Consider the following 22,379-nt stretch of genomic DNA (forward strand, 5'->3'; position numbering starts at 1 on the left):
TGTTGGGCTGGGCCTGGATCTGGTGGTGGTGATCGCTTGATCTGGGCTTTCAACCGTCTCCAAGGAATGGCCTTATGTTCATTCATCTCGATTCGCAATTCGGCCCAAGTTGCAGAAAAGAGGAAAGGGGAAGAGAAAAACTGCTTTTGCTCTGAGATCGCGCGATTCTCCATCCAGCTGTTTCTCCCTGTCTCTGCTTAAAATAAAATAAAATAAAATAAAGGTTGTTTCTCTGTTTCATGATCATGATGCACCAATGCCTGAGGATTGACAACTGACAAGGCGGTTTTTGCAATTGCTATCGGCGGAGCTCACGCCCTCCGTGTGGCCATCTTTGCCACCTTCACCGTGAGCCTTAGTTTGAGAGTACATTGCCAATTTGATAGTCTTTCTAGGCTCAACCAGTACTTCGTTCGTTTTCCTTCAAAACCAAATAAAGGTTTTTTGTGTAAACTTTTGTCTACTTTTTTCTATTTGCCTTTTTTTAACAAAAAATCATGTTTACACCATAGGGTTGTAATTCTAACTCCATAACATGGCTCGGCGCTATAGGTTATAGCGCCGAGCTTCGAGGTACGGTGTTGCCTGGATACTAGCATAGAGTTGACGTGATAGGACCTCAATGCCATAAATTTTGACCATAACCGCGTAAAATAACAAGTGGTAGTTTTTGCATGTCATATTTATTTGATGTTAATGTATATTTAATGTAATATATGCACTCATTAGAAAATACACAATGTCTTACACTAGAAATGACGTGTGCACTAGAATGTACACTACCTCACAACTGTAGAATAGATCTAATCTTTATGCTGATGATATGAAATCAATGTTGTGAAGGCAAATTTAGAAAGAGAATACATGTGCCAGTTGTTGTTTACGTCATCTCATAGTTTTGATGATGATGTAATAAACAATATGTTATATTAGAAGTAATACCTCCCGTACAATATACACTGCCTCGCAATTTGTAGAACTAGTATATTGCTGACACACAAATCAATGCTGTGAAGGCAACTTTAGTAAGAAAAATACATAGAACTATATTGTTTAGGTCACTCAAAGTTGTAGCAATGATATAATTAATAAAAATCTTATATATGCTACCCATGCAAATATGGTTTATTTATTGTTGTTTGGCGCCAATAATTGCCCCTCGTGCACGTAACCACAACATATTAGGTTAAATGAGAACAAAAACTTGCTTGGTTGTCGTTCACATCCCGCCAAGCCACAGGCGCAGTGGCAAAAATCCACGTCAGAGTGTGGCGAGAAATGACATTGCCATACAATGGTTTTTTGGGTGACGTGCTCAACTTAACACAATAAACATAACACCTAGTACTTTTTGTGATGGCTGCCAAAGTTTTAAGCGTGATGCATGTTGGGTGGGCAAACCGAACAACCTCCATTATTTTCATCCATTCGCTAATAAAATAAGTATGGTTAACACTACATTTTTTTTATGAAATTAGGACTTGTTTGCTTTTCAAGTCTTCTTAGAATCAAAGTAGAGTAAGTGTATAGTTGCTAATATTTTTTCTTATTTTTTGGAAGAGTAAGTTTGAAGCCCTAACAAGATGAGACAAACAAAGCTAACAAGATAACTAAAATTACTTGACCGGGTGAAACAAAAGGCCTAACAATCAGCGTGCTTAAGTAAGAAACTCTAAACCCAAAATCTACCCTTAAACCCATTAATAAAACCGACGAGCAAAACCCAAAAACAAGCAGCGAAACCACCCATCCTCGCAAACAACGGAAGGAGCACGGGCTGACGGCGGAGCAAACCCTCTCTTCCTCCCCTCCTCGTATATTAACCCCAACTGCGCCTCCCTTCCCCTCTCTTTCCCCGTCTCCGCCTCCCTCCCCCAGATTCCTCCGGCACCGCCATGGACGACCTCGAGCAGGCCATCCTGCTGGCCTCCGACTCGCCCGCTGCCGCCGCGGCGGGTCCGTCCGTCCGCGCGGAGGCTCTCGCCTTCTGCGCCCGCGCCCGCGACGAGTCCCCGCCGTCGTCGCTCCTCCGCCTGTGTCTCGCCGGCATCGCCTCCTCCCCGCACGCGCAGGTCCACTTCTGGTGCCTCCAGTCCCTCCACGACGCGCTCCTCCGCCGCCGCATAGTGCTTCCCGACGACCTCGCGCTGCTCCGCTCCTCTCTCCTCTCGCTGGCGGTTTCATCTCACGCGGCCTCGCCGCCGTTCCTCCGCAACAAGCTCGCGCAGCTTGTTGCGCTCCTCATCCGCCTCGACTACCCCCATGTCTACCCTTCCTACTTCCTGGACCTCCTCCCGCCCGCGCCGCCGCAGCCCGGCCCCACGGACATGTTCGCGCGGGTTCTAATCTCCCTCGACGACGACCTGCTCTCCCAGGAGTACCCCCGCACTTCTGACGAGGCCGCCGATGCTATGCGGGTGAAGGATTCCATGCGCGCACAGTGCGTGTCCCAGATCGCTAGCCACTGGCACACCGCCGCCGTAACCCTCCGTACAGCCGACCCTGCGGCTGCGGCGGTGGCCCTTGATGCGGCGCGCAGGTGCATCTCGTGGATCGATGTCGGACTGGTCGCCAATGATGTGTTCGTTCCTCTACTCTTTGACATTGCGATGTCCCCGGGAAGCGCGCCTCCACTTGCTGCTGCAGCGGTGGCGTGCCTTTCTGCTGTGGCGTTGAAGAGGATGGACTCAAGGGCGAAGGTGGGATTGTTGAGGTCACTCCTGGCTGCACAGCAGGGGCTTGGTAGCCCAGACAGTGGGTTGAAGATGGCACCCTTGGTGACAGCATATGCTGCCGAGGCTCTCGAATGTCATCGCAGGCTTGGTCCTAGTGATGCTGATGGAGCTGCAGCATTGGAGATGCTGGAAGAGGTGCTACCAGCTGTATTTGCAGCTGCAGAGAGCGGTAACGATGAAGATGTGGACTCTGGTTCCGTGCTTGAGTTCTTGTCTGGCTATGTGAGCATAATGAAGGCACCGACTGAGAAGCAGTTGGGGCACTTGGGACGGATCTTGGAGGTGGTGCGGGTGCAGATGTCATTTGATCCAGTATATAGGGGGCATCTTGACGTGTTTGACAAGATAGGGAAGGAGGAGGAGGACCTCATGGCGGAGCATCGGAAAGATTTGATTGTATTGTTCCGTAGCATTTGTCGTGTTGCACCAGCTGCCGCTCAGCTGTTCATAAGAGGGTTGATTGTGACAGCTCTCTCATCCGCAGAAGCTAGTGTGGAGGATGTTGAGGTTGCTCTTACCCTGTTCTTCCGGCTTGGAGAAGCCGTGGGTGAGGAGGAGATTCGGACTGGGGCAGGGCTGCTAGGGGAGCTTGTGCCCATGCTCCTTTCTGCGAGGTTCTCGTGTCACACACACCGCTTAGTTGCATTGGTGTATCTGGAGACAGTTACCCGCTACATGAAGTTCATGCAGGAGCATGTGCAGTATGTACCACACCTGCTTGGCGTGTTCTTGGATAACCGTGGAATACACCATCAGAATGCCCATGTGAGCCGTCGTGCAGGATACTTATTCATGAGGGCAGTCAAGTCATTGAAGGCAAAGCTAGTGCCTTATCTGGATACCATATTGCAGGTCTTTCCTTATCTTTGTTGGTTGGTAGACATAACTTTTATGCTATTCTAAAGCTAATACTATGTATCTGTGAGTTAGCAGAGCCTGCAAGATGTACTAAGTCAATTCACTTCTATGGATTGGGCAAATAAAGATACTAAGTTTCCCAGCTCAGAGGATGGCAGCCAAATTTTTGAGGTGCATTGTTAATTTTTCTCTCTAAGTTAACTTACCTGTACCTATTTGTTTATGTTTTGTGCAGTGGAAATACTAACTTGGACCAGTCACTCATGGTTTAATTTCAGGCTGTTGGATTATTGATTGGCATTGAAGAGGTATCACCAGAGAAGCAGGCTCAGTGCTTGACTGCTTTTCTAAATCCTCTCTGTCATCAGGTGATTAGTTTTTCTTTTGCTTAATATTATGGCATTAGTTTCTTTAAAACATGAGACTTACTGATGCCTATAACGTCCCTCCAATTCCCAGATTGAGTCACTTGTTTTGGATGCCAAAGCACGAGGGCTTGAGGAATCATCACCAAGAGCTATTAGTCTTCAACAAATTATTGTTGCATTGAATATGGTCAGCAAGGTAATTTGCATCCACTATTGCAAGGATGTGTATAAAACATTCTCGAAAATGTGGTTTTGACATTATGGGAGACTGCTTGTGGTCCATCTGATTTTTTAAATTTGTGATTTATTCTTATGTAATAATTCTTACTTCTGTGCATGAAGTTATTTACACCTCATACTTACTGTATCTGGACACTTCCCTTTTTTAGGGCTTTAATGAGCGCCTTGTGATGGTAAATAGGCCAGCTATTGGGGTCATGTTCAAGAAAGTAAGTTTTGTGAACTTGCCTATATTCCACAGTATTGTACGGTTCTGGCTTGTTACCATGTAGCATATGGTATATGCAACTAGCCCGTGGTGGAATCAGTTGTTACCCTCAATTGCTACCTGTTTAAGTCGTCCCCACATCTGTGGTGCTTGTCCTTTCTTCTGATATAAATTGTTTTTATCTTCTTCTCCACAGACCCTTGATGTAGTTTTGCAAGTCCTTGTTTCATTTCCTAGCGTGAGACCTCTGCGATCTAAGGTAAATCTGAACATGTTCCTTAAGCATCTTCATTACTTCTGTGCTTTGATGGCATAATTAATGATTACCTAACTTCTTCATATGCTGAAATGCAGGTTATATCGTTTCTGCATCGTATGATCGAGATATTAGGTATCTCAGTGCTTCCATGTATTCCAATTGCACTGAGACAATTGCTTCTTGATAACGAGGTATTTCAATTATATTTATATGACAAGCCTCTGTTTTCTTGGTTTTCTGCTTGAGAAAGTCTTGTTGTATAAATTCCAATCGGTTTTCATCAGCCTTTAAAATGGAAAGGTAACCAAAAGGAACTTGTTGATTACAAAGTTAGACCATTTAGCCACAGACAGGATTAGGCCACAGATAGCCATTATCAATTTCTTAATTACCCTTCTCTTTTTTGTGAACTACATGTTGCTATTTCAGGCAGTACCTTAACACTAAAGTACACTTTCCTTTCTGAAGATTTCAACGTGCTCCTAAAAGCTTACTTGCCCTAAAGCAATTAGAATAAGTTACTAGAGAACGTATTTGTGTTTTTTTCTGGTGACCAAAAGGAATAGGAACAAATCCTCTGCACCTCTATGGCTCTACCCCTATGTTTTCCTCTTTCTCTGCTCATGGCCATAAATACAAGTATACAACACCCATTGTCTTCATGGTTTGTTACTCTGCCATACTCAGATATGTCTGTTTTCTTGTAAGTTCCATCACTCGCTGCCTGACTGACTCCTATGTTCCATTACTCGCTGCCTGACTGTCTTCTTTGTTCCAGCATTGCTTCTTTTGCCTTTTGTAGTGGGAAAGACCATTATTAGTACTTTACTGATGTGGAGCACAGGTTGAACTACAATAGAAGCACCATTCCTGCACAATTGAGTTTGGGCAAAGTTCATTCAGGGGTCGTTTTAGGGTGATTAGACTACGGGTGTAATCACTAGGGCAGGGCACTTGTTTCATGTCACCTAACTATCTCCCTAAAGGCAGTTAACACAACTAAAAATGTGTGATTCTAGCCTGTTACTAGCCTTGAAAGACTTCTAGTTTGTCTTGTTTCTTTCTCCTTTTCTATCTTCTTATTGTTAATTCTATCTTGTGTCATTTTTCAGTTCTCACAGTATTATTATTTTCATATAGGCTAAGGATATGGTGGAATTTCTCGTATTGGTAAACCAAATAATCTGCAAATTTAAATCATCAGCTAGTGCCATATTGGAGGAAGTCTTTCCTACTATTGCAAGTCATTTGTCTGTGATATTATCACAAGATGCATTTTCAGCCGGTCCTGCAAGCAATACTGAGGTAATATTGATTTGCCTCTGTAAACAAGCCACTGTGTATATTACTTTATTTTCTAGCTGCTTATATTTGGTATACTTTTTTTATGTTTCTGCTTGTCTCTATATTGCAAAAATGCTAATGCCTTTGAAATGTGCTAACCTTGGGGATATACTACATTATTTGCTATTTTTTTTTATGTTTTCCTACTTATGATAGTGCAACTCTAGCTATAACATGTGGCAAATGCAATACAGTTCAACAAAGCAAATATTTCTTGCATGATTCTCAATACTCACTAATAAAGAAACAAAAGTGACATGATACTGTACTCCACTTTACGTGGTATGGCTAGTGTGATGGGCTGTTGCCCAATTTCCTATCTATTTACTTGTTTGTTTGGCATGGATTCCATTAGCTTAGGTGGATAGGGATGTCCAGGCACAGCCGTACAGGATATATTTCTTTTTGTAATATATTTCGTCTCACCACTACAGGAAATGCGAGAACTGCAAGAGCTGCAGAGGACGTTATACACATTCTTGCATGCTATGGCAACGCATGATCTTTCTACAGTTCTCCTTACTCCTAGCTCTAGGCAGTATCTGGAGACCATAATGCAGTTGCTTTTATTTACCTCATGCAAACATAAAGATATACTACTACGCAAGGTGAGGATTTTGGTTTAACTTGATTTTTTTTTATTTTCTTTTAAATCTATCTGCATTCTTGAGCTCAACTGTAAGTTAAGCTGTGGACACCATTTACTCACACCTTGGCCATGGTTTGTTAGGCATGTGTACAGATTTTTGTGAATCTTGTTAAAGACTGGTGCTCTAACTCTGAAGATAAGGTAATCCTATTATGTCATGATTTTTTTTAACTATCATTACTTGACATTGAGTTGGATTGCTCATTGCTCACATGGTTATTCCTTTGTTACTCTTGTTTTCTCAGCTTCCTGGCTTCCGAGTATTTATGATTGAGAAGTTTGCTACTAATTGCTGTTTATACAGTGTCCTTGATAAATCATTTGATTTACGCGATGCAAACTCGGTAAGACATGTCACTTAGCTTCTATGGGAAGTGGCAATACTTACATTTTCTGTGCTGATGAAAATGGACCTCCACATGGCTATTTTACCCTTTGTATTTGGCTTTGTTTGAATCATAGTTAGCTTCAGTAAATGTTGATAGGATTTATAGGTAGCTTTGTGCCCAGTGCTAGTCTCACAAAAGGGTGAAATCAGTGAGTGCCTGATCACTGTCTAATAACTTAAGTTATTAACTAGGGTTAAATCGCAATTTCAATTTCAGCTGACATTAGCTTTTCAGCTTGATTATGTAACCTGTAGGCCATATCTGTTTTCTTAACAACACTAGGGCTTCAATTAACAGAGAAGTATTATTCTAAAACTGTTGTATTTATCAACTCCGCATGTTTGGCAACCCACAGTTGTGGTGTTGATCCAACCCCCCTAGGAATCTGTGGCGTGGCAACCTACCGGCTACCATACACGCCTTAATGCATTTGTTTGATTCAAGGCCTGTTTGGATACAAGAGCTCATTGCTAGCTAGCTAAAATTAGCACTAGTGCATCCAAACAGGAGGGCTTATAGGTCAGCTAATTTTTTGGACAAGCCTTCAACTGGTTGTTAGCCACCTAGATAGCCATAGTTCATCCAAACAGGCCATCAGAATGCCCTGTTTTATCAATTTAACAGCATTGCGAGTGTATTTTTGACTGGTGGGTTGATACTTTTCTTCAACAGCTTCATTCATTTGACTTGTTTCTTTCTTTGTAGCTTGTCCTTTTTGGTGAAATTGTGCTAGCCCAGAAGATTATGTATGAAAGATTTGGGGAGGATTTCATTGTGAACTTTGTAGCAAAAGGTCTTCCTGAAGTTCACTGCCCACCGGACCTAGCTGAACAGTACTACCAGAAGTTAAAGGTATGCTACTTCTCTCTTTAGCCTCACTTGGTTTGGCATTTGTCCTGATATGATGCTTAACATTACCATATGGATCAGTTTTTCTTAAATTATTAACTCAAATGTAGGTAAACTTTGTTTTTGTGCTGTTGAATGTTGATAGTTAGATGCTTGTCAGCAAGGATCACAAAACAATGGTGGTTTGTGCAGTGAACATTTATAACTTCAGTTCAATGTTAATTGAGTGAATTAGTAGCCCATCTACTGCTTGCCCTATGTTCTTTTTGGCTATTTTATTGTTTGGTGGAATTGTGAGAAGTTGCTGACTTGTGGGATCCTAAATAGCAATTTTCTTTTGGATTGATTAAAAAGACTGTTTCTTGTTGTAATGTGTGCCTCTCTGTTTCAACAGGGAAATGATATCAAGGCATTCAGATCATTTTATCAATCGCTTGTTGAGAAGATAAGACCACAAGGGAATGGGAGTCTTGTTTTCAGATAGCATCATTCTTTCATTTTCAATATGTTTTTCACCAAAAGACTCCTCAACTGTGTTATTCAATTATAGGTAGTTATTACTATCCTTTTGTTTCTTATTTTGCTTTCTGCGTTCTTTTCTGATATTTTGGCATAATTCCTTATAATTTGCAGGCTAGTTGTGCCATCAATGTACATAGAGCTACCATTTCTGAGGTTGGAAGGTAATCCCTTGCATCTAATGCAATTCAAGTTGTCTACCTTTTTTCCCCTTCTCTCTTGGTTATAACTCTTCAAGGTGTGTTTTGTTGTTCCTATGCATCTTCTCGGGTACTTTTCCTGTTGTTCTGAGCATTCAACTCGAGTAGTTCATCATGTGTGGAGTCATTCATAGACTCCATACATTTGTCTCCCAGTATTAGAAGCACGCTGCTGCATGCATTGTCTGGCTTTAGATTTGTGAATGTGACCCTGATGCCTATTTTAGCTGGGTGTAACACAGTTGGCTAAATGCATTATTTGCTTTTATACCACCACTGAAAAAATAGTGTGATTTCACTCTTATTTTTCAGTTCAGTTTATTTTGGTTGCATGCAATTTATCATAATTTACCCTTGTGCTTTGCAGAGGTATTACTGCGGCATTATCTTTACCAAGACTGGCAACCATGGTGGCATCCTTATTCATTGTATTCTATCTGAGATGCAGGGGAATTCATCCTGCAATAGTTTCTACTGAGAAGGAAATACAGGGTTCTATTTTCTTATTTTAGCCTTTCTCCCCAAATCATAGACTGTTCTGCTGTCTGGGCCTGAAATTTTGCAAGGTACTTCCAGTGAACTAGTTGGTATAGGGGCAAAAAGAGTGTTGTGTAGGCTGTGTTTTTCCTGACGAAAAATGTCACACCGCCTGTTGTGTTGTAAGTCGTGTTGTACCAAATTTTGCGAAACGGCAGCTGGTTTTGCACCCCCTATTACCATTTGGGGTGATGTACATATTTTTTTTGTTATTTTCCCATTTGCTTTCATAATTATTTTATCGCCTACTTCTCCAATCTGATGATGCAGTGATGACAGAGCATGTCATGTCATGCTGGTGCCTGCAAATGTTATATCTGATGGGGAGTTCCGTGACCCATGTTGATGTTCTTTCAACAGTTGGAAGTTTTGTTGATTTGTTCCTTAGCTCATCCTGTTCGGTAACGGAGCATGTACAGAACACTAAGGTCCATGTTAGGCCTACCTGTTATCTCTTGCTCAGGTTTTTAACCACTAGAGTTCAGCTTTTGAAGAACTTGGCTCGCGATCTCAGAGTTGCTAAGTGGAAAGAAGAGTGCTGTCTATAATGTATTGTTATCCTAAAACTATGCTGTTTGGCTCGTCGATATTTGGCGGCTGCTGCTGCGGAGGCCTTGATCGCTTGAGTTTATCTGAGAGCTATTTAGTACTGTTTTTCTCTTAAAAAAAATCAGTGAACAGTGCTTTCTATGGCTTATCAGCGAAGCTGATTTGTTATTTGTTGTGAGAGAAAAACACAGTTTCTTTGCTGAAATTTAGTGCTGATAAGTTCAAAAGGGAACAAGGTAGGTCTGGGTGGAGAAGCAACATGAACCTTCAAATAGGCTGCTTCAACGTTAGTATATTTTGCGCTCAAAGAGTGAGTTCCTAGAGTGTTTGTTTATTTTGAGCTCCAGAGAATTTGAACTCGATGAGTTTTTGACCTGATGTTTTTCACATACGGCGGATAAATATTAATAGACTCGATCACATTACAAAATTGCAGGACTGCAATATATGACTAGGCAGCATGTATATAGTTGTGGAGTCCGGCATGAGTTTGGTCTCCCTCGCTCCATCTTTTTCTTTTCCCAGACGGATGCACACGTATCACGGGTTAATCCTACTATTTCTGGTGTATACTTACGGACTGGAAATCTATAAGAAATATCGGCTTCACTGCCATAATACTAAACGAGAATCTCTTGTATGTCTTTTTATGGTGTGGGCATGAATCAAGTCAACCTCAACTCATCCATGCCGGGCCATTTTTTCCCACAAGCCTCTCTCTGTGTCAACGTGGCTCAAGTTCATGCCACAGAGAAGCTACAACAGAAACAGTATTAAGCTGCACTATCACTTTTTCAGCCCACCAAAAGCTTGCTTGCCGAGACTCGAGAAACAAGAAAAAAAATATCTATAGCTTGACTCTTGGTGCCGCGAGCCGAGCTAAAAGAGATTTTATTTTCTTTCCTTCTTTTCTTTGTAAGGGAGAAAGAGGTGTTACTTGGATATCAATCCGCAGAATTTTTTTCACAAAGGAGCGCTACCGGTGTTAATAATAAGCTTGTATTTGGCTGCTATGGTCTTGTCTATGACTATAACTCAAGGCACACCAACCATGACCTACACGAGGTTGTTGTTGACATGAAGTGTATAGGAAGTTGGGAGCAGATGCTGGCATGCTGCTAATCCGATCGATGTCGTGAAAAGATAATCAAGGCACAAAAGCATGCGTTGACATGAAAAGTTTACACTAACAATTAATAATGATTATATGCCAAAGGATGTTGTTGCTAATGGAGTTAGGTTACTTAAACGCCTATATTTAAAGCCTAAAACCTCTGCTTTTGGCAGAAAAGAAGATCAACTATGATTCAATCCACAGGATAAAATAACTGGCGTAGAACTAGTCTGGAAGAAAAAACTTTGCGTGCGTAGGAGACATCTTCTCATGTTCAATTTCAGATGTCAAGTAAGCTGTCTATTTTAGAAGTGAGTATACCCATTCAAAAATCAAAAGAAATTGCCGGTATTCAGTTCAGTGTATACGCTGGTTGACCAACCAAGCTGAAGATATATTTAAAAGTAATCAGGCTAGCTAGCTACTGTGGAACATTGCTTGCTTGTAGCCGACAGACTGAAATACAACAGAACAACTAAGAAATGCCCGCACCGACTAATCACCAGCATTTGTAACACGTATGCGAATTAAGATTGATGTATCATCCCAACCCCCAACCGAGCTGCATATCTACAAGGGATATCAAATCATCACTAATATTATCCAGTTTCCATTTCTCAACATAAAGAATCCTGATGGAGAATATGTGCTCACGTCGGAGAGCATGAATGATCCATAGTCAATCAGAAGGATATTTGTTCAACAAAATCAAGAGCCCTAGCTACGAGGTACATTTTTTTGGGCTCCTGGCTTGTTCTCATACCGAGGGCCATTGATCTAGAATGTTTAGCTGAAAATGACAGGCGTTCAACAGGAGGGAATTTACCATGAATTTGTATTTCAGTGCCATGAGTTTTTGTTGAACCCATTGTTCCAGAGGCAACAAGGCGACAAAGGACGAGCTGGGCCTGCCCAGATGCCGTTGAAAATTGAGGTGCATGTTGCAACTTAGCACGCAAAGATATGCTCATGACAGTGATTTGGTAAGTGTGCTCAGATATTGAAAGTAAACACTAAACAAGCATCACTTCCAATCTTTCATCATTATACAATTTGTTACAGTACAGGATGGGTCATTTATCTATTTTCTGAAATAACATTAAGAGGCTTACTAAAAATCACCAGGGAGGGGTGGAACCCTGCCTTGTTGATGGAGATCGCGACGCGAGGCCTGGGTCTCTTGAAAACCTTGTCTTGGGAGTGCTTGCAGATGGGGTTGAACCTCTGTAGCTTGCACGGAGAGATTCATCAATGGTGTTTGTGGACTTTGCCGACTTTGAGATGGCATTCCTCACAAATTTTTGTGCAGCTGGTGAGAGGGTTCTGGGGCTTGCACTGCCTCCCCTCACAGGGGATGGTAAGGGCGGCCTATGGAAGATCTTAGAACGCTCCTTTATTTTCCTAGCAGCATCCCTTGAAAGCAGGTGCGCCTTGACATCACGAGCAGGAGGTGGTGGGATCTTAAAATGTGCTCTCTCACTACCACCTGGTGTCTCATCGGGGTCCAGCCTCAGCGGTGTTCCATCAATCTCACCCCATGTCATGAACGGCGACTCATCCACACCAGGTGCCGGTGATGGTGTCCTCACAAAACTATACCCATTGTCGGCCTTTTTGTCTGACTCGAGGTAGAAAGGGTTCGGCGTCTTCCTCAGATCCTCTAAATCATACTTCTTCAACTTGTCAGGATCATGGTAGGCCATACCTCCTGGAGTAGAGCCTGCAACTGGTGCGTACAATATGGCAGCCTCCTCCTCCTTGGGCCTTGCATCATCAGCCGAGGATCTGCCATGTAACCTAGTGTTTGATTTGTCTATCTCCTTGGTCATCCCCTTGAGCCGCTCTGCACGTTCCTCCTCTGTGAGAGGCGCTTCCCCACGGTCAGCCGGATAATACATGAGCAGGTTCTTTGCCACGAACTTGGCGCCTTCAAGTGTACTCGGTGGTTGCCCTGATGTACCATACCCATCTGTTATCCTATCGAGCTTGGTGTCCTCCAACAATGGTTTATTCTCTGCCTCCGCAGGCTCCAGTAAGTGGGCGTAGCGCTCGCGGCGGCGTTGGTTTACCTTGTCTAGAATGCGAGAGAAGGACTCGTTGTCCTCGCTGGTGAAGCGGCAGAAGAAGCCGTCGAGGGAGTGCGCGTCCGCGATGTCGTCCTCCTCCTCGGGAGCTCCCACGCCGCCGGCAACGGATCCGGCAGGGGTGGTGAGGAAGGACGGGGAGCGGAGCGCAGTGGAGGTGGCCGGCGTCGGGGTGGGGACGGGCCCACGGCGCTGGACGCGGCGGCGGCGGTCCAGGATCTTGAGCTGCGCATCGCGGAGGATGAGCGGGTCGCGGGACCGCACAGCCTGGAGCCAATCGAGGCGGTCGCGGAGGCGGGGGAGGTCCGGGAAGAAGTCCCGCTCGATGATGCGCTCGATGGCGGCGACGTAGGTGTCCTCGTCGAGCACCTCCGGCCGGCGGCGCTTCGAAGAGGCGGAGGCGGAGGCGGTGGCGGTGGAGGGGGTCGGGGAGGCCGGGCGAGGGGTGGAGGGTGCGGGAGTCTGCGACGGCGAGAGGCGGCGGGGCGAATTGCCCGGCGAGCGGAGCATCGTGGCGGCGGCGATGGGACTAGGGTTACGGATGGAAGTCGGCCGATTGGGGGATCGGAGAAGGGGAAAGTTGAGGCGTTGTGTTTTGCACTCTCGATTGTGTTTTTTGTGGGAGTATACTACGCGGCTTCCGCCCGCGCATTGACTATTTGAGACACGAAACCATTCGGATTATGGCCTTGTTTATACTTCCAAAAAAATGCAAAATTTTTCAAAATTTCCCGTCACATCACGCATGCATAGAGTATTAAATATAGACGAAAATAAAAACTAATTACACAGTTTGGTCGAAATTGACGAGACGAATCTTTTGAGCCTAGTTAGTCCATAGTTGAACAATAATTACCATAAACAAACGAAAGTGCTACTGTGTCACGAAACGTTTTCGTTCGGGAACTATGAACTTTTTTTTCCCGATTCCGAGACCTTGTAAGACAGACGCACGTTCAGCCCACGAACTCAAATACTAGTAGCAGCTTGTTCGTTTGTAAAAGTAATATTTGATAATTTATTATGAGAAAAAATATTATTATTGAATGATTAGTAGATTTGAACCTTATTTAGGCCTTGTTTAGTTCCCAAAAAATTTTGTTTTTGGCTACTGTAGTATTTCGTTTTTATTTGACAAACATTGTCTAATCACGGAGTAACTATGCTCAAAAGATTTATCTCACAAATTACGGCTAAACTGTGCAGTTAGTTTTTATTTTCGTCTATATTTAATGCTCCATGCATGCGACCAAAGATTCGATGTGACGGAGAATCTTAAAAATTTTTGCGAACTAAACAAGGCCTTAATTCTAATTTTTTTTGCAAAATAAACACTATAACATTTTCGTTTGTATTTGATAAATATTGTCAAATTATAAACTAATCAGGCTCAAAAGATTCATCTCGTAAATTACAGGTAAACTGTGCAATTAGTTATTTTTATCTATATTTAATGTTCTATATATGTGTCGCAAAATTCGATGTGACGAGGAATTTGAAAAAATTATAAATTTTTTTGAGAACTAAACAAGGCCTCGACAGATAAGTTGAAGCGAACATGACTTACATCTTATTTCTATGAGCACCTCGAAAAAACCAAGATAGATCAATAAATTTTGAGATTGATAAAATTATTATAGGCATCTCATTATCGACGGACACATCACTTACCATTGAAGAATAGCGTTGTTAAATCTTGAAATAAATTCAGAAAAATACGAGCACATGTGTTAATTCGAGAATTTTCGCATGGGACCAGCCTTGTTTAGTTCCCCCTAAAGTTTACCTCCTATCTCATCAGATATTTGAACGCATTCATGCAGTATTAAATATAAATTAAAAAATAACTAACTGCACAGATTGTAACTATTTTGCGAGATAAATCTTTTAAGCTTAATTAGTTCATGCTTTGATAATATGGTGTTGCAATAAATTTACATTAAATATACGTTAATGACGGATTAATTAGGCTTAATAAATTCATCCTGAGAACTTCTGTAGTTTGTTTTTTTATTGTTATTAAAACACTCGATGTGACATTCATATATGGCAATCGATTTGACACCCTAAAACTTTGTACTCTAAATTTAAACAAGGCTTAATGGACAACAGATTTTTTAATACATTTCTTGACATACTGATTTTAGAAAAGAAAATACAGAGTATCTAGAAGTGTTAAGAAATGTATGTTGCACACATTATCTTCTGATCATAAAAAACTTCAGATAATACCTTTTAAAAGTTAGGACCAAAATTTGCTTTTTAAAGTTACTAGGTGAATGCACGTGCGTTGCAATATGAAAAAATAATACCACGATAATAGTACAAATATGTATTGTACTATTGCCAAAAAACTAACAATAAAAGCTTGGTGTTCACAACATCACTATTATATAGATCATTATTATAGATGTCATACTATTAGGGAGCACAGAGAGACAGACAATTTGAAGAACTTTGATAAGTAGAGAATGTAGTATGAAAATTAGGAAGTTTATTAGTAGGTCTGTAGAATTCAGTAGTACTATTTTAGTTGCTAATTTTTAGTACTGGTTATCTCCAACAAGAGACCCAAACCTAAAATGGATCTCCAACATAATACCTATAGCTTCCAACATAGTACCTATATGGAAGATTCATTTTGGGTATCGAGGGAGGCATAACCCAAATATGAGTATCCTCTCTCCTCGATACCCAATTGCAGAAAGAATTTTCTTTTGAGTCTTGTTGTTGGAGAAGACTAAAAATAAGTATAGAACCTTTTGCTTGTAGCACTACCCAAACTTCGAATAGGTCTTTTTAGGTAAGGGTCTAACGGGTCCTAATTATAACCATAAAACTAGGTTTGGGTGGAGAAGCAACATGATCCTTTAAATGGGCTGCTTCTACATTAGTTTGTTTTGGGCTCCAAAGAATTTGAACTCCCTAGAGAGTGTTTGTTTACTTTGTGTTCCAAAGAATATGTGTTGTGCTTCGGACTGGAAATCCGTAAGTAAAATATCGGGTCAGTGCTATAATACTAAACGGGATCTCTTGTAGTATATCTTTTAATTATGGTGTGGCATGAATCATGTCAAGCTCAACTCATCTATGCCGGGATAATTTGTTTTTCCACGAGCTGTATGTGTCAACGCGGCTCAAGTTCGTGCCACACAACACAACACAGCTGGAAAGTGGCCATGGCCTAGGGAAATGCCAAAGAGGCATGGGTCCAATCCGATCCCCTTGCAAATTCCTGACCAATTATGGGACAAGGCACAAAACACAAATGGGTTGAAAAATGAAAACCGTAGCCGATCGAGCGAGAGTCGGAGACAAGATAAGCCAAGAAATCCACATGAAAGCCATGCATCATAGAGAAGCAACAATAGAAACAGTATTAAGCTGCACTATCACTTTTTCAGACCACCACAAGCTTGCTTGTCGAGAAACGAGCAAAAAATATCTAGGGCCTGTTTGGATAACCGCTAATAGTTATATAGCTAAATAGCTAATAGGTCTCAACTAATATTAGCTCATATTAGCTAGTTTGGTCTAACTAATAAAATATTTATTAGTTGTGTATTTAGTTAACAATTAGCTAAACTATTAAGTAGATCTGTTTTGATAAGGGGTTCTTGCACTAGATCCAAACAGGATCGTAGAGCATCTCCAACGGTTTTGCAATTAAGGTTTGCATTTAACTAATTTGCTAAAAAGCTCAAATTGAGGTATCCAATGGTTTTACATTTGAATTTTACATTTTGGCAAAGTTGGCAATGAGGGAGGAAACTTGTCATTTTTGCCCAACCCCGGACGACTTGGCAAAGGCCGATCGGTCTCTCCTCCCGCGCGGTTTCCGGTCTCCCGCGCGTCTCTGACTCCTCTTCGCGCCATATAGGGGAAACTTCCATCGCGACATATCGTGACACAAAGTCCTGATCGTCCTCCGACTCCTCTTCACGACACAAAGTCTCACCACGCGCCACCGTCTGCCTCGCGAAGAAACCCCTCCACACGCGCTGTCGTTTGCCTCGCGACAGAAACACCTCCACACGCGTTGCCGTCCGCTGCCGTAGTCGGAGAATCGTGCCGCTTGAGGCCATGAGTTCAAGGCCGCCCTCCGTCCCTCCCACGCTGGCGAACGCACCAGCGCGAACTGAAGGAGGCGGCGGCGCAACACAACGCGCGGGACTTCCCGCGCGACAGAGTGGACGGCGCGAAGAGAAAAAGCACGTGAAAAAATAACGACCGGGTCCACCATTTGGTTTTGCCAACTTAATTTTGCTAAAATCATTGGAGACACTCAATTTTGCGACTTGGCATATTGATTTAAGACTTGACAAACTCCTTGTTTTGCAAAACGAAAATTACAAAACCGTTGGAGATGCTTAGTTTCGCGAACGGGCTAATAAAGTTTATATTTCCTTTCCTTTATGTCAGCCTTTTTTTTCCAAAAGGGAAAAAGAGTGTTACTTGGATGTCACACCGCAGAATTTTTGTCACAATTCACAATGGAGCTAGCGCTAACGATCGACCATTATATCGGCGTTAATAAACTAGTGTTTGGTTGCCATCGTCTTGTCTATCAATCTATGAAGTCTAGAACTCAAGGCACACCTACCATGACCTACATGAGGTTGTTGTTGACATGCAGTGTATAGGAAGTTGGGAGCAGATGCTGGCATGCTGCTAATCCGATCGATGTCGTGAAAAGATAATCAAGGCACAAAAAGCATGCGTTGACATGTTTACAGTAACAATTAAAATAATGACTATATGCCAAAGGATGTTGTTGCTAATGGAGTTAGGTTACTTAAATGCACATATTTAAAACATAAAGCCTCTGCTTTTGACAAAAAAAAAGAGGATCAATTATGATTCAATCCCCAGGATAAAATAAATTGTTGTAGAACTTGAACTAGTCTAAAAGAAAAACTTGTGCTAGCAGACATTTTTTCTTGGGTTCAAATTCAAATGTCAAGTAAGCTGTCTATTGAAGAAGTGAGCATCTCTCCGTTCAAAAATAAAAAGAAATAAAATGTTGGTATTCAGTTCAGTGTATATGCTGGGTTGATGAGTTGACCTAATCAAACTGAAGATATGTAGTTGTCTAATTTAAAAATAATCAGGCTAGCTAGAACCTTGCTTGTTTGCATGTAGCCGACATAGTGAAATACAAGCAGATGCCTGCACCGACTAATCACCAGCTTTTGTAACACACGTATGCGAATTAAGATTGATGCATCATCCCAACAGAGCTGCATATCTACAATGGATATCCAATAATCAACACTAAACTTATCCAGTTCCCATTTCTCAGCATAAAGAATCTTGATGCAGAGAATACGTATGCTCACGTCGGAGAGCTGGCATGAATGGTCCGTATTAAATCACAAGTATTTTCCTTCAACAAAATCATCGAGAGCCATAGCTACTAGATACATCCGTTAAGTCGTTTGACTTTTTTTACTCCAAGTTTGACCACTCGTCTTATTCAAAAAAAATTATGCAAATATAGTCAAATTTAAGTTATTCTTGAAGAACTTTTATTAATAAACCAATACACAACAAAAAAGTGATATTTTGTATAAAACTTTGAATAAGACGAATGACCAAACTTGATATTAAAAAAGTCAAACGACTTACAATTTAGATGGATTGAGTACTTTTTTTTTGCTCCTATGCTAGCTTGTTCTCGTATCAAGCCAGGGGCCATTGATCTAGAATGTTTAGCTGAAAATGATAGATACTATAAGGGTCTAGATCATATATCTTATAACCTGTGGTTGTACCTGCCAGCGTGTTTATCTGCTAATTAACACATAAAACACTAAGGCCTTGTTTGGATGTTGTCGGATTCACATCAATACACATGTGTTGAGGTGGATTGGAGTGGAACTTGAACTAAATTCCACCCAATCCACATCAACACACATGTATTGAAATGAATACGACAACATCCAAACAAGACCTAATGGAGAAAAAAAAAGAAGAGGTGCATGGGAAGCTCGACCAGCACGACCATGTATTACACGCATATATCATATATGTGACTATAGCAGTTGGTAACGGGTCGTCGTGTGACATTTGAGCTCTTCATGGAAAAAGATGGCGTACCTACCCCGTATCTCTCCCATCTCGAGGGTAACCTGTCGCTCACCTGCAGATGACTGTCATTAGCATGTGTATGTTAATTCTTTCTTTACATGTGATCATATTTTTTAAAAGAGTTTCTAGAACGTGTCAATTCGGGAGCTTCGGTTTCAAGGTCACAAATGAGGCGAGGTTCTTGTCGAGTGTGAGTTCAGTTTACTCTTTAATTGGTTCCAATCTAATTGCCATCTTCGGTGACGTGGTGGCAGATATAGATAATGTTATACTAGTCTAACTTTGCTGATCTGTTTGATTGAGAATATATATGTTGTATAGGTTGACGTCATTTATTCAATAGAACATAACAGGAGCAGCAGCAACGGTATGGCTAATAATAGGACTCACTGTTGTTGATCGTATGTACATTTTTCAGTCTATTTATCTGACACATATTTAGTAATCCCTCTGTCCCAAAGTAAATACTCGTCCCTGCTTTCCGAGGAGTAAAACATTTCTAACTTTGATAAATATCATTAGATGGATGGTTGAATATATTTTTATAATAAACTTATTTAGAGATACAAATGTTGCTAACATTTACTACAAACCCAGCACGAATACTATATCAACACTTATTTTAGGACGGATGGGTATGTAATTGGCTAGTAGAAAATCACATGGCTAATCCTTGCCCTTGTAATTTTTTTAGAGCTCGTACATCTATTCCACTTTTCTTTTCTTTTTGTTCTCTCTCCACCTCAGCATAAAACCCGTTTACTATAACATGGATTGGAAGGGTAGGGGGCTCACCCCATGTAAGAGACACCCCTGAACAGGAGGTTATGTATAAGGTTAGAGTTTATCATAGGTGAAACAAGGTTATGAATGTTCTTTGTGGTAGTAAGTTTAGTGGGCGAAATAACCAAAAATCTTTTGCTCGCTTAAACGGTCGAGGAGGCAGCGAAAGAACAAAATAGGGGAGGAGAAGGTGGGTGCACGTGGGCCATGGGCCAAATACTCCACCAACCTGTGATCCACGCTGCGTCAGCGTGCTAGATCCATGGTGGACACCACATATACAACCACGTCAACTAAAGGGCTAGGTTAGACCCATTTGGATGCCTTTTGAGACCCAAACAAACTCTAGGGACCTAGAAATTGCAAACAGAGACTTTGCATTGGGGACCTATCTGACATTAGATAAGGTTCAGAGATCTAAAGTGAATTTCACTCTTCTTTTAAGGAGCTGGACTATGAGAAACTTCTGATTTTTTTTAAGAGAGAGAGAGAGAGAGAGAGTATTGCACTAAAATCTGAAGGAATTTGTCCTTACCAAAATTGGCGATATATTACATGGGGTACCCGATTAGAACCAAAATTATAAACCCTGCATAGGGACTGGCTACGTTTCGTTTGTAGAGTGTTCTGTGTTACGTAAGTTTTGGTAATTAAGACAAATGTTTCTAGTCGATTCGTCCTGAATCCAAGTCGATGACGTGAGTGAGCTTGGTTAAGATAATTGTCTAACCCTCGCAACACAACTACACTGCAAAAGTCAAAAGGATACAAGGATTATTTCTCCCAAGGCACGCATGGCGTGCATGAAGAACAAGGCTTGACTGTCATTAGTCATCACACCTCTCTCCAACTCCACCTGCCTGCCGGAGAAAAACGAGTCCATGCAATGCATGCATGTCGTTGCAGCCTTGCAGGTGAAGACACTGGTCATGCATTGCACGTTAGAAAGAAAGATGAAGCCGACTCTCCCAGATGATAAACTAAACATACTACACGGCCCTAATAATAATTAATATATAATAATATAACAAGTAATAAAATTTGTGAAAATCTCGTGCTGGCAAGCAGACGTCGGCCTTGTTTATAGTTTCCGAAGAATTTTACAAAAATTTTCAAATTCTTGTCACATCGAATCTTGTGACAAATGTATAGAGCAATATTCAAAAAATAACTAATTGCACAATTTGTTTGTAATTTATGAGACGAATCTTTTAAGTCTAATTAGTTTATGATTGGACAATTTTGCAAATTTTTTGTATTTAATTTTGCAATTTTTTTTGTAACTAAACAAGGTTGTAATCCGATTTGAAAGTTGAAAAGATCTCTCGCCCGTCATATTTCGGATTTAGTTTAAACCCCCAAACGGCCAAACCTAACCCGGCAACGTCGGCCGATGGACGGGGACCGATCGAGAGCAAAAACCACACGAATTGCCCGCAGCCTCTCCATATGGTGTCCGCCCGGGGCATCGCACGCAGGCTCCACCTCCACCAGTAGCAGGGCTAGCAGCCACGACCAGGACCAGCTCGTGTTCGCGGCGCCGGCGACCGAGACGCTGAACTTTCCTTGGCAACTCCACTACTGTTCCCCACTTCCCCTGACAAAGTCGTGTACGACGTTCCCGTCCAGGTCCGGCACACACACACACACACACAACCATGGCGGCCGGTGCGCGTCGTCAGTCACCGGCCACCGCGTATAGTAGCCGATTTTATAGCAGCCGCAGCAGAGCCGGCAGTTCCTTTATCGATGACGGGGAAGGAAGCTTCCGTCCCTTTCCCTCTAGAAGAAAAGGAAGCCTGGCTCGCACTTGGATGGCAACGGCATGATGCACAGACAGAAGCGGATGGGACGGACGCTTCCAAGTGCCGGTATAGGCATCATCGGCGACGCTGACACCGCCTCGGCTCGGCTGAGCTCTTGTCCGGTGCGGGCGTCCGGCCCACGGCTTCATCCGCAAGCCAGGAAAGGTCCAAACCGACGGGAATTTCTCGCGGGGCCCCTGACGCGGACGCGCGGATGCCTCTCGCGCGCGGTCCCGACTGCTGCGCGTGTGCTCGAGCCGCGCCGTTCCGTTCCGACGAGCGCCATCAGGTGATGCCAATTGCCAGTTGCCACGCCTCGATCCGTCGCGCGGGCTCGCGGTGCATCGCCGAAAGGCCTGGGCGAGTTCAGTGAGAAACGGAGAAGAAGTGCAGGGCTCGAGGAATCAGGACCCTGTTCTCTACTCAAATGTGTGTGTGATCAGTGACACGCTGGCACTGAGCGATGCATGGAAGGAGAGGGAGAGGGAAAGAGCGTTGTGGCCTTTCCGGCGGCGGCGCGCGCGTTTGTCAAAGCGCCTTTTTTTTTTTTGCGAGCTGCTGTGAGTGCCTCCTTTTGCCGGAGCAGGAGCTGCCCGGCGACGGCAATGCGTGCGGGATGGCCCGTGTGTGTGCGTTATGCGTGGCTGGAGGCCGAGCAAGCAGGACGCGGCATGGGCGAACGATCGTCCTAAAGAAAGACCTGGCAGACGCGTGGACACCTGCCGCGCCACAGGTTGCGAAATCAGCGACCTTCTCGTGCCGTACCGGGTACCGACAGTGGTTGGCTGGCTGGCAGGTT

The 22,379-nt window shown here is 42.7% G+C and overlaps 2 protein-coding genes across 2 annotated transcripts; one reads left to right on the forward strand and one right to left on the reverse strand.

The window, feature by feature from the left end:
- On the forward strand, nt 1,775-9,424 carry LOC8060675 (exportin-T). Its single transcript, XM_002460962.2, has 15 exons — nt 1,775-3,587; nt 3,669-3,764; nt 3,872-3,961; nt 4,053-4,157; nt 4,351-4,410; nt 4,606-4,668; nt 4,764-4,859; nt 5,809-5,973; nt 6,447-6,620; nt 6,743-6,802; nt 6,907-7,005; nt 7,756-7,902; nt 8,294-8,449; nt 8,533-8,582; nt 8,986-9,424. The coding sequence occupies exons 1-13, from the start codon at nt 1,896-1,898 to the stop codon at nt 8,381-8,383; spliced, it is 2,937 nt and encodes a 978-aa protein (XP_002461007.1). The 5' UTR covers nt 1,775-1,895; the 3' UTR covers nt 8,384-8,449; nt 8,533-8,582; nt 8,986-9,424.
- LOC8079180 (protein DGCR14) lies at nt 11,736-13,533 on the reverse strand. Its single transcript, XM_002463129.2, has one exon. It carries the CDS (start codon nt 13,410-13,412, stop codon nt 11,937-11,939), a length of 1,476 nt encoding a protein of 491 aa, XP_002463174.1. The 5' UTR covers nt 13,413-13,533; the 3' UTR covers nt 11,736-11,936.

Source organism: Sorghum bicolor, chromosome 2 (assembly GCF_000003195.3).
Source record: "Sorghum bicolor cultivar BTx623 chromosome 2, Sorghum_bicolor_NCBIv3, whole genome shotgun sequence".
NCBI lineage: Eukaryota > Viridiplantae > Streptophyta > Magnoliopsida > Poales > Poaceae > Sorghum > Sorghum bicolor.